Raw genomic sequence first — 13,307 nt, forward strand, 5'->3', positions numbered from 1 at the left:
CCCAAGAAGACTTTCCACATCAAGCAGATGTTCACCTGCACATCTGCCAATGTGGTATACTGCATCCGCTGTACCCGTTGTGGCCTCCTCTACATCAGGGAAACCAAGCAGAGGCTCGGGGACCGCTTTGCAGAACACCTACGCTCGGTTCGCAATAAACAACTCCACCTCCCAGTCACGAACCATTTCAACTCCCCCTCCCATTCCTCAGATGACATGTCCATCCTGGGCCTTCTGCAGTGCCACAACAATGCCACCCGAAGGTTGCAGGAACAGCAACTCATATTCCACTTGGGAACCCTGCAGCCCAATGGTATCAATGTGGACTTCATAAGCTTCAAAATCTCCCCTCCCCCTACTGCATCCCAAAACCAGTCCAGCTCGTCCCCGCCTCCCTAACCTGTTCCTCCTCCCACCTATCCCCTCCTCCCACCTCAAGCCGCACCCCCATCTCCTACCTACTAACCTCAACCCGCCCCCTTGACCTGTCCGTCCTCCCTGGACTGACCTATCCCCTCCCTAACTCCCCACCTACATTCACCTTTACTGGCTCCATTCCCGCCTCTTCGACCTGTTTGTTTCCTCTCCACCTATCCTCTCCTCTATCCATCTTCTATCCGCCTCCCACACTCTCCCTATTTATTTCAGAAACCCCTTCCCCTCCCCCTTTTCTGATGAAGGGTCTAGGCCCGAAACGTCAGCCTTTCTGCTCCTATGATGCTGCTTGGCCTGCTGTGTTCATCCAGCTCTGCACCTTGTTGTCTCGGATTCTCCAGCATCTGCAGTTCCTACTATCTCTGATTAAATAGCCAAAGCCTCATTTTCAATTTGCATCCTCCAGTTCTCGGATCCCTCATGAGAGAAAACATCATCCCAGCATTTATTCTTTTTAATCCCCTCAAGATCTTAGAAGTTTCAATCAGATCACTTCTCATCTTCATAAATTCCAATGAGTATAGGACTATCTGAGGAGAATACATTAAGTTTAAAAAAACTAGGTCAAAGCAGTATAAGTCAACATGCTCTAACCATAAGAAAGGAATTCCTGATTTTACGTACAAAGATTTAAAACATAGCTGACATTCTGAAATTCTGGTGAAAATGCACTGGTTAAAATTTGTGATTCCAGACACTATAGAAAATGGAAGAACAAAGTTTTGGGTACAAACTTGACACTCATCGAAGCTGCATTCAAGATGAGGATCACTGAGTAAAAATGGACAGATATCAACTGCCCCTAAGAATTTGCAAGTACATCAAGAACAATGTGAAACTGGAACCAGATCAGTGTTACGATAACAGCACCATTGAAAAACTGTAACAGAGACTAGATTTAATAATGTAAGATAGAATCATAGACTCATACGGCACAGAAACAGGCCCTTTGGTCCAACTAGTCCATACCAATCATGTTCCAAAACTAAACTAGCCCCACCTGCCTATGCTTGGCCCATATCCCTCCAAACCTTTCCTATTCATGAATTTACACAAATGTGTTTTAAACATTGTAACTGTACCTGCATCTACTACTTTCTCTGGCAGCTCACTCCACACATAAACCACTCTCTGTGTAAAATAAGAAGTTGCCCCTCTTGTCTTTTTTAAATCTTTCTCCTCTCACCTTAAAAATATGCCCCCTAGTTTTGAAATCCCCTACTCTCGGGAAAAGATCATAGTCATGCACATTATCTATGCCCCTCATGATTTTATAAACTTCTATAAGGTCACCCCTCAACCTCCTACACTCCACTGAAAATAGTCCCAGCCTTTCCGGTCTATTTTTATATCTCAAACCCTCCATTCCCACTAACATCCTGGTAAATCTTTTCTGAACCTTCTCCAGTTTAATAATATCCTTCCAGAACAGGACAACCAGAATTGCATACAGTACTTCAGAACAGGTCTCACCAACGTCCTGTACCTCAACATGGCATCCCTACTTCTCTGCTCAAAGGTCTGAGCAATGAAGGCAAACGTGCTAAATGCCTTTGTAAGCAGCCTGTCTACCTGTGACGCAAACTTCAAAGAATTATGTGCCTAAACCCGTAGGTCTCTCTGTTGTACAACACTATTCAGGGCCCAATCATTAATTGTGTAAGTCCTGGCTTTGTTTGTATTACCAAAATGCAATACCTCACATTATCCAAATTCAACTCCATCTACCACGCCTCTGCCCATTGACCCAATTGATCAAGAGCTCTTTGTACTCTTAGACAACCTTCTTCATTGTCCACTATACCACCAATTTTGGTCTCATCTACAAACTTACTAATCAAGCCTCTTATATTGTCATTTATATAAATGATTTGGATGAGAAACAAAAGTGGACTCAACATCAATACCTGTGGAACACTGCTGTTCACAGGTCTCTAGCCTGAAAAACAACCCTCCACCATTACCCTCTGTCTCCTACTGTCAAGCCAATCTTTCAACCAATTAGGAAGCTCACTCTGAATCCCATGTGATCTAACTTTACTAATTAGTCTACCATGTGGAACCTTGTCAAAGGCTTTACTAAAGTCCAAGAAAACAACATCTACTGTTCTGCCCTCATCAATCTTTTTGGTTAAAAAACTTAATCAAGTTTGACAGACATGATTGCAGACTATCCTTAATCAATCCTTGCCTCTCCAAATGCATATAAATCCTATTTTTAAGAAACACCTCCAACAACTTAGCCACCACTCATGTCAGACTCACAGGTCAATAGTCTCCAGGCTTCTCCTTACAGCCTTACTTAAACAATGGAATGAGATTAGTCACCCTCCAGTCCTCCACTACTTCACCCATGTTTACGGATGATAAAAATATTTCTGCTAGGGACCCCGCAATTTCCTCCCTAACTTCCTACAAAGTCCTGAAATACACTCATCAGGTCCTGGAGGTTTATCTATCTTTATGTTTTCAAAGACCTCCAGCACTTCCTCTTCTCTAATGTGAGCTGCTTTCAAAACATCAATATTTTCCTGCACTCTCTAGCCTCCATTTCTTTCTCAACAGTAAAAACTGACGTGAAATATTCATTTAATATCTCTTCCATCTCCTGAGGTTCAACACAAAGATAACCTCATTGATCTTTAAGGAGTCCTGATGTCTCTAGTTACTCTCATGTTCTTAATGTATTTGTAGAATTTTTTTTATTATCTTTAACCTTATCTTCCTCAGCAATTGCATAGCCCCTCTCCAGCTTCCTGATTTCCTTCAGAATGCCCCTACACTCTTAATACTCTTCAAGAGATTCACTTGATCCCACATGTCTATATTTAATGTACGATTCAGTTTTGGTCTTGACGAGAACCTCAATATCCTTTATTCATTTACTGTTTCCGAATCTTACCAGCCTTACCCTTCACTCTAGCAGGAACATAATGCCTCCGAACTCTCATTATCACACTTTTGAAGGCCTCCCACTTATCAGTCGTGCCTTTACCTGCGAACAGTCCACTCCAATCAACTTTTGGAAGTTCTTGCTTCGTACCCTTTAAATTTGCCTTATTGCAATTAAGTACTTTGAACTTTCCAGTAACTATTTTAAAACTAATAGTATTATGATCACTAGTTCCAAAGTGTTCCCCTACAAACACTTTAGTCACTTGCCCTGCCTTATTTCCCAGGAGAAGGTTAAGTTTTGCTCTTTCTCTTGTAGGAATATTTACATATTGAAAAAAAAAAAAAATTTCTTGAACACGTTTAACAATTCTTCACCATCCAAACCTTTAATACTATGGAAGTCCCAGTTAATGTTTGGAAAATTAAAATTCCCTACTATTACAACCTTAGTATTCTTACATATATTTGGGCTCTCTCTACATATTTGCTTCTCAATTTTCCTCTGTACTTTAGGTCCCCCCCAATAGTCAATCTCATCAAGGAGATCATCCCTTTCTTACTTCTAATTTAAACCCATATATTTTCACGAAACAATTCCTCAGAAATACCTTCTCTAATTACAGTAGTAATGCTTTCCTTAATCAAAAAGGCCACTCCCCCTCCTCTCATGTCTCTCTTTCTACCCTTCCTATAGCATCTAAAATCTGGAACATTGAACTACCAGGCCTCTCCTTCTGTCAGCCAAGTTTCTGTAACAGCTACGACATCTCAGTCCCATGTATCCAAACATGCTCTGAGGCTATCAGCCTTACCTGTAAGACCTCATGCATTGAAACAGATACAGTTTAATTCTTCAGAGTTTCTTCGTTTTCCGTATTGCTCTTGTCTGTCTTTTCAATAAACTTGCTCTTTTCTGAATCTGAACCACCTTCACCTTTCTTTCTATTTTCACTGTTACTTAGGAAGCTCCCACCCCTGGCCTCTAAACGTTTACAGGCTCCTGAAATAGAACTAGCAAATCTACCCGCCAGGATTTTGGTCCCTTTCTGGTTCAGGTGAAACCCATCCTTTTTGAACAGATCTTTTCTACTCCAGAAGAGTTCCCAAATGCTCCAAGAACTGAATCCCTCTATACTGCACCACCTCTTCAGCCACTGATTCATCTCCCCTGTCCTTTTATTCCTTCCTTCATTAGAACTTGGCACTGGAAGTAAACCAGAGATTCCTACTTTTGATGTTCTGTTTTTTAACCTTGTACCTAACCTCTTATATTAGCTCTGCAAAGCTTTAAGTTTTTCCCAAACAATGTCATTCCTACCAATGTGTGGGACAACTTCCAGCTTCTCACTCTCCCCTTTGACAATATGCTTCAGATGTTTTGAGACGTCTTTAACCCTTGCACTAGAAAAGCAACATACTATCCTAGATTCATGCTCACTGCCACAGAATCTCCTGTCTGTGCCCCTGACAGGAGAGCCCCTATAATAAACATTCTTTTAAATCTTGACAAATCCCATTTAACATAAGATTCATTTTTAGTGCCTAAGATCTGACTACTACTTCTGTTTTCCTCTAAGAGACTCTCTTTCAACAGTACCCAAAACAGAATATCCGTTTAAGAGAGGAATAGCTACAGTAGACTTCTGTACTACCTTCTTAACTTTCCTGACAGTCAACCATCTATCTGACTGATCCTGCTGTGCAATTGCTTCTCTAAATCTACTAGTCATTGCACTGTGTCTCTTGTATGCAGTGACATTAAGCCTAAAAAGAAGCAAATCTCAATAGCACCTTATATATAAAAATAAACTACCTTTCCTTACCCACAGATTTAAAATTAAGCATGCAAAAAAAAAAGGAAAAAAATTTAAATATTAAAAAGAAATCAAACACATAGCTGAATGAAAAAAAAAACTTGTCCTCAAATAATCCAACAGTCAGCTTTCAATCTCCAGATTATAAAAAACTCACTCCAGAGCTGCCCACCTGTAGGTCTTGCCACAAGCTCCACATATGAATAATCTCTCCTTCACGGTTTTTTAAAATGTGAATTTTTTAGTGAAAAAAAATCACTGTGGATTGAAACAACAAACATAAACTCCATTGAAAAAGAACCTCTATTGGAAAAAAGAAATCTCTCCTTCTTCACCATTGTGAAAAAACTCTTTGCTTTTTTCTTTTCTTCAGATATATATTTAATGAACCTTTATGGCTCTTACGATGGGAAACTCTTAATGTATATCATCTGTATGACAGAGTTTGGGTATTTATTACTTACCTAGTGTTTCAAAGAATGAGCTGATGCTATACTCTTTGGAAAGGAATGGAAGATCAGGCAAAAGAGCTTTGTCCCTTTTTTCCACTTCATGGATATCTTGTTGTTCAGCCCACTTGACCTAAATGGAAGAATCAGTGCTTAAAATTAGGATAATGTATAAAACACATCAGTTTTATTCTTTCTGTTATGATCTGGTTTATATTATTAATTTGGGACTAATTTGCTATTAAACAAGAACATACTTAACATCTCCCATCCTTTTATTTCCTAAGTGTAACCATATTTCAAATTTTAAATCAAATAAGAATCTACAATAAATGTGTAAGCTGTACATTTTTACTGTGGTACAGTACATCAGTGGTAAAAGATCAGATACCTGTCCACCAATCAGATCGCTGTATTTTGTGAGCTGAAATACCTTTTGTTACCTTTGAGAGCGGCCAATCTACAACCATTGTCACAGAGCCCTCTAGTGATGTCACATGGAATTTGTTCTAAACAATAGCTTCTGAAACAACCACCAATATTAATGGCACATCAACAGAAATATCTCTCTCAAGGCTAACTTCAATAATGTTATAATATTTTCTGTTTTCTTTAAATGAATGGACCTTTTTGTCACATAGACAAGATACATTTTAACTATTTTCCGTTTTGTTGTAAACCTTTAAACAACCATGTTTATAAAGCTCACATTTTGCTCCCCACCATTATATAGTGTAGTACTGTGGTACAGAACTGCTGACTCTGCAGTCATTAGACAGTTTTATTAAATCCCGCATATAGAAACAATGATGTGATCCAATGTATAGATGACATTTTGGGCCCAGCTTTGCGATGTTTGTTGGATCCCATATCAAATTTAAATAATGACAGTGCCAGCCTACCTTGAATTAAAATGATATTCCTGCATCAAAACAGTGGAACTGATATTACCGAACAAATATTTAACCTGGATTACAATAAAGGTGCCACATTCCAGGGTAACTAAAGGAATAAGGAGTTGTTTATTTCATTTAGCATTTATCATATCCTTTGGTTAAATATTTGTCATCTCACTATTCAGAGTCTTAAGTTACAAAATAGAAGTGAAGCTTTAACTTTTTCTTAGTAGTGTTATTGAAATTGCAGGAACACATTTCTTGAAATATGCAATTTCTAAGTGTGCCATTTGGTTAGCAGGTCATTAATTGTGTGGAACCAGCCATTCTCTTAGTTTTCATTTAGAGAAATGTTATTCACATCATTGTCTTTTACAAGCTGCAGACCACTGCAGGCAGAGATGTAAGAAATGGCTCCACTTAATCACTGCCATCTACTCTCTTCTCACTCAATGTTATTTTATTTCCATACGTTCTCTTATCATTTGACTATTTTTTGTTTAACATACATTCAGGACTCAAACTAGAGTTTTTTTTAAAAATTACATCAATAGATGAGACCATTGCTGGATGGAACAGCATTTATCGCCCATCTCATGTTGCCCGTGAGAAGGTGGCAGTAGGCAGCTTTCTTGAACCACTGCAGTCCAGTTGGTGGAAGTAAATTGACAATGCTATTCAGCAGGAAGATCTTGGATTTTGGTCCAATGAAAGTGAAGCAACAGCGATACATTTCCAAGTCAGAATGGTGAGTGGCGCTTCCACATATCCACTGTCCTTGTAGTTTTTGATGGAAGTGTTTGTGGGTTTGGAAAGTGCTGTCTAAAGTGCCTTGGTGAATTTTTGCACCGCATCTTCTAGATGGCACACACTGGTGCTGCCCTGGAGGGTATGGAAACACAATTTAATACCTAAATACTGCTCAAATGTCATGAGAGCTGCTGCCTTAATTACTATTTCAGGCTGCATTCCAGACTCCCACTGCCCTCAGGGTGAAAACATTTCTTCTAACATTTCCTTTTTGCCTTCTACCTAACTTAAATCTACGCTCCCTCGTTATTGACCTCATCCACTAATGGAAAAAGTGCTTTCATTCACATCATGTTTCATAACCTAAGATACCTCTATCACATAAAAACATAGAACATAGCATCACGGAATAGGCCATTTGGCCCTTCGAACCTGCTCTGCCATTCATTACAATCATGGCTGATTACCCAACTCAGGATGCTGTCCCTACTGTCACCCCATACCCTTGATCACTTTAGACCTAAGAACTACTTCGTGAAAACATTCAAAGTTTTGGCCTCAACTACTTTCTGTGCCAGAGGATTCCACAGGTTCACCACTCTCTGGATGAAAACATTTCTCCTTCTCTCAGTTTTAAATAGCCTACCCTGCATGTTTAAACGTTGACCTCTGGTTCTGGAGTCACAGCTGGACAGGATTGTGAAGGTGGCTTTCATCGGTCAGAGCACCAAGTTCGGGAGCTGGGACATCTTGTTGCAGCTGTACTAGATGTTAGTAAGGCCATGTTTGGAGTACTGCATGTAATTGTGGTTGCCTACTATAGAAAGGATATTATTAAACTAGAAAGAGTGCAGAAAAATATTTACTAGGATGCTACTTAGACTAAAGCGTTTGAGTTAGAAGGTGAGGCGATTTATAAAGCTCCTGTAATAACCTCCCTGCTCTTGTATTTTATGCCATGACTACTAAAGGCTAGCATCACATGTACCTTTTTAACCATCTTATCTTCCTGCCCTATGACATTTTACAGATCTATGGTGATGCACGTCAAGGTTCCTTTGATCTTCATTACCTTCCAGGGTCTGCCACTCACAGTGTATTCCTTGTTAGCCCTCTCTGAATGCATTATCTCTCACTTTTCTGGGAGGAATTCCATTTGTCACTTTTCTACCCATCTGTCCAGTCCATTGATATCCTTCTGCAGGTTATGCCCTCCTTAATATTTATCACCTGCCAAATATTCGTGTGATCTGCAAGCTCCCTGGTCATAACAGTTACATTTAACTCCATGATGTCTCATGGCTTTGGGTTAAACATGGATAAGGAAACCTCCTGATGACCAGATTATGGTCCTCCCTCAATTGATGAGTCAGTACTCCTCCATGTTGAGCAACCCTTGGAGGAAGCACTGAGCGTGCCAATGGTGCAAACGTACTCTGGGTGAGAGTTATCAGTGTCCACCAACAAGAGTGGCTTAGCAGCAGCACTACTGATCGAGCTGCTTAGGACTGAAAGGACTAGACTAGGCTTGTCGCAGATCGTGAGGGAATTAATACAAGGGAACACACTTGATCTCATCCTTACCAGATGCAGAAGCGTCTATCCATGACAGACTTTGAATAGATATAACAATTCATGACATCGGTGAGGCACTGTGGACCATCAACAGCAGCAGAATTGTACTCCACAAACTGCAATCTCATGGCCTGGTATATCCCCCACTCCACCATTATCCATCAAGCCAGGGAGAGTCAACGGAGAGCACAGGAGAACATGCCAGGAGCAGCACCAGGCAGACCTAAAAATGAGGAGTCAACCCAGTGAAGCTGCTAAACAGGACTTCTAGCATAAACAGCAAGAGATAGAGCTAAGTGATCCCACAACCAATGGATTAGATCTACGATCTGCAATCCAGCCACATCTAGTCATGAATGGTAGGGGTCAATTAAACATTTCAGCGCAGGAAAAGTCTCCCCATCCTCAATGATGGAAGAGCCAAGTACATAAGTGCAAAAGATAAGGCTGAAGGATTTGCAAGCAATCTTCAGCCAGAAATGCCAAGTGGATGATGCATCTCAGCCTCCTCCAATGGTCCCCAGCAGCACAGAGATCAGTCTTCAGCCACTTCAATTCACTCCATTTGATGTCAAGAAACGGGTAGAGACACTGGATAATGAAAAGGCTAAGGACCCTGATAACATGCTGGCAATAGTCCTGAAAACTTATGGTCCAGGACTTGCAGCTTCCTAGCCAAACGCTTCCAGTACAGTTACAATACTGGCATCTGCCCAACAACTTGGAAAATTGTCCAGGTATGTCCTGTACAGAAAAGCAGGACAAATCCAAATCAGTCAATTGCCGCTCCATCAGTCTACTCTCAATCAGTGAAGTAATGGATGGTGTCATCAACTGTACTATCAAATAGCACCTGCTCAAAGTTTTGGCAAAGATCTGTAGCTCGGGTTGTGGGCGAAGTTGTTGACTTGCTCGCCGAACTGGCTTGTTCTCGTTCAGACGTTTTGTTCCCACAACATGCAGAACCAACGTGGTTTACAAATTACCATGAAACGACTGCCACAAACATTACATTGGACTGACAGGAAGGAAACTAGCCATCAGAATACATGAACATCAGCTAGCAGCAAAACGGCACGATGAACGTTCCTTAATATTGGTACACTCCAACAATGAAGGCCATCAGCTTAACTGGGACAAGGTAACCATAGTAGCCCAAGCCAAACACAGACATGCACGGAAATTCCTAGTGGCGTGGTTCTCCACCATAATGCATTGGACCCCATATGCAAACCCATACAGATCAAAACCAGAAATGACAGTACTCACCTAAGCGGACCGGACAGTATAAATTCCAAGCGAAGTAAGTTCCAACATTGCTTCATCGGAGGCTCCACTGATGATGTCACCTAGCATGGTGACTAAACATCTGAACAAGAACACGCCAGCTCGGGAGCAAATCAACAAGCTCAGTTTGGGTCCTGCCAAGGCCGCTCAGCTCCTGACCTCATTACAGCCTTGGTTCAAACATGGACAAAAGAGCTGAATTCCAGGGGTGAGACGAGAGTGACAGCCCTTGACATCAAGGCCGCACTTAACCGAGTATAGCATCAAGGAGCCCTAGCAAACTGGAATCAGTGGTCAGAGAGAGTATAATTGGAGAGTTATACCTGGCACATAGGAAGCTGTTGTTGTTGTTGTTGTTGGCAGTCAGCCAACTCTAAGACACCTCTGCAGGAGTTCCTCCAGGTAGTGTACAAGGCTCAACTACCTTCAGCTGCTTCATCAATGACCTTTCCGCCATCATGAGTCAGAAGTGGGTATATTTGCTGATGACTGCATAATGTTCAGCACCATTTGCGACTCCTCAGACACTGAAGCAGTCCATGTTCAAATGCAACAAGATCTGGACAATATTCAGGCTTAAGCTGACAAGTGGCAAGTAAAATTATCAGGCAATGGCTATCTCCAATAAAAGACAATCTAACCACCGTCCCTTGATATTTAATGGTGTTACCATCATTGAATTCCCCACTATCAACATCCTTGGAGTTACCATTGTCCAGAAACTTAACTGGACATGCCACATAAACACTGGCTACAAGAGCAGGTCAGAGGTTACAAATATTATGGTGAGTAACTTACCTCATGACTCCCCAAAGCTGACCATTATCAAAAAGATACAAGTCAGAAGTGTGATGGAATACTCCCTACTCGCCTGAATGTGTGCTCCAACAACACTCAAGAAACTTGACATCATTCAGAACAAAGCAGCCTGCTTGATGGCACCACATCCATAAGCATCCACTCCCTCTACCACCGAGGCTTAGGAAAAGCAGTGTGTTTTATCTTCAAGATGCACTGGAGAAATTCAACAAAATCCTAACACAGCACCATCCAAACCCATGAAACACTTCCATTTAGAAGGACAAGGGCAGCAGATAGATGGAACAGGACCACCTGCAAGTCTCTTCCAAGTCATTCACCATTCTGACATTACCGTTCTTTCACTGTTGCTGCGTCAAAATCCTGGATTTTCTTTCCTAACAACATTGTTTGTCACCGTACAGCATGTGGGCTGCAACAGTTCAAAAAGGCAACTCATCATCATCTTCTCAAGGGAAACTAGGGATAGACAAGAAATATTGGCCAGCCAGGGATGCCCACACTCCACAATTTGAAAAACAATTAATATATATACCAGAAACTGAAAGGGCCCAAGCACTGAGCTCTGCAGAACCCCACTGGGAACAGACTTCCAATCACACAAATGTTGCTCTACTGTCAGCTTTCTCAGCCACTTTGGATCCAATGTGCCACTTTGCCTTGTATCCCATGGGCTCATTTCCTTGACCAGTCTGCCATGAGGGATCACATCAACAGCTCTGCTGAAGTCCAATTCAAATGTATCAGATCCATTACCCTCACCCACATTCCTGGTTACTTAAAAAAAAAATCAAGCATAACTTTACCTTAACAAAGCTAAGTTTCTCCAAATGCAGATGTATCTGTCCCTCTGAATTCTTTGTGCTAATTTTAGACTAACTATTCTGTAATTTCCTCATCTACTCCCTTCCTCCCTTTTTTAAATAATGAGACCACATTAGTGCTCCTCAACTGTTATCATAAAGGATCTGAAAATTACTCTCAGGGCCCCCAAATAACTCTTCCCTTGCCTCTCTCAACTGTGTGAGATACATCTTATCCAGACCTATACATTTATACACTTCTAATGATGCTAAAACTGTTAGTTGTTGTTATGTCACCATAGTCTTATCATAAGGCTGCTCTCTCATTAGAGAGATGACTCGTGGTGATTAAATCTGAGGGTCACCACACCTCAGGTGAGTGGAGAGGTTGAGAAGGAGAGTCCTTCATGGTAACCTCAGCCAGTGTAAATACTGAGCCCACACTGTCAGCATCACACTGCTTCGCAAACCAGTAATCCAACCAACTGAGCTAAGCTAGTACCTCCTCCCTTTCTGCATTAATTTCTTCTCGTAATATACTAATCTTCCACCCTCATGTTTGTATCATTGCATTGGCTGTCACAATGGGAACAGACAACAATGTAATCACTGAGGACTGAGCCCATGTTTTCCAGTTCCATGGGTCCTACTCCTAAATTATTCTCTTGCTCTTTGTATAATTAAGCAACTCTTTTGGATTGCCCTTTTATTCTGCCCACCAAAGTTTCTGCATGCACTCTCTTAGTTCTCCTAATTTCCTTTAAGTTCCCTCCTGAATTTTTTTTTAAACTCCTCTTGGGATTCTACCAGACCAAGTTCTCAATTGTGTCCAATATGCATAAAGTTAGCCTTTCCCCAGTTTAGAAATTTTATTCCTGCTTAATCTTATCCTTTCCCATGAATATCCCGACTGAGTAATGGTCACTACAATGTTCCCATAATGTGTATTCTTCTTGCCTGAGCTTCTTTCAGCTATGATATCCACAACATTTCCCCTTGTGTGTTTTTTTACTGCCAACCATAAGCTCTTCTGATGATTCTCTTGAGATATTATCTCTCCACTCAGCTATAGTTGGTTCCTTCATCATTATTGTGAATCGTTCCTGGTCTTCTATTCCCCTCTCTATCACATTTCAATATCCTATAACCAGGAAAGTTGAGCTGCCAATCCTGCCCATCTTTCAGTGAATTCTCAGACTTAGCCTGATATCATATTCCCACATGCCTACCTGTGCTGTCAACTTATCTGTCCTCTTCCTCAGGCTACTTGCATTAAAATAGACCATTTAAGCCTTGCTAAACTGACTTCATTCTTCTCTAGCTTATTTCTCTTGTATCTTCTGAACTCTCCGCTGTTTCAACTTCTAATAGTTTTTTTAACTTCTCTTACCCTGAAATACTTGTCAGGCTCCTGTCCCCTTGCCTTTCAATCTGCCTCAAAAGCAATAGCAAATCTCCCCATGGGGGTGTTGATCCAGTTCCCATTCAACGTAACCAGTCCAGCATGTACAGGTCCCACCTTCCCCAGAAACAATCCCAATGCCTCAGGAAGCTAAAACCCTCCATCCTGCACCATCTCTCTGG

The 13,307-nt window shown here is 41.1% G+C and overlaps 1 protein-coding gene across 1 annotated transcript in view; it reads right to left on the reverse strand.

The window, feature by feature from the left end:
• LOC109933936 (PC3-like endoprotease variant B) overlaps window positions 1–13,307 on the reverse strand; it is a 746,762-nt gene that overhangs the window by 442,158 nt on the left and 291,297 nt on the right. Inside the window, exon 4 of the mRNA XM_048598131.1 lies at window positions 5,609–5,726. Within this exon, the coding sequence (XP_048454088.1) occupies window positions 5,609–5,726 (118 nt within the window). The remainder of the gene's footprint in view (window positions 1–5,608; window positions 5,727–13,307) is intronic.

This window comes from Rhincodon typus, chromosome 6 (genome assembly GCF_021869965.1).
Source record: "Rhincodon typus isolate 14 chromosome 6, sRhiTyp1.1, whole genome shotgun sequence".
In the NCBI taxonomy this organism is placed as follows: domain Eukaryota; kingdom Metazoa; phylum Chordata; class Chondrichthyes; order Orectolobiformes; family Rhincodontidae; genus Rhincodon; species Rhincodon typus.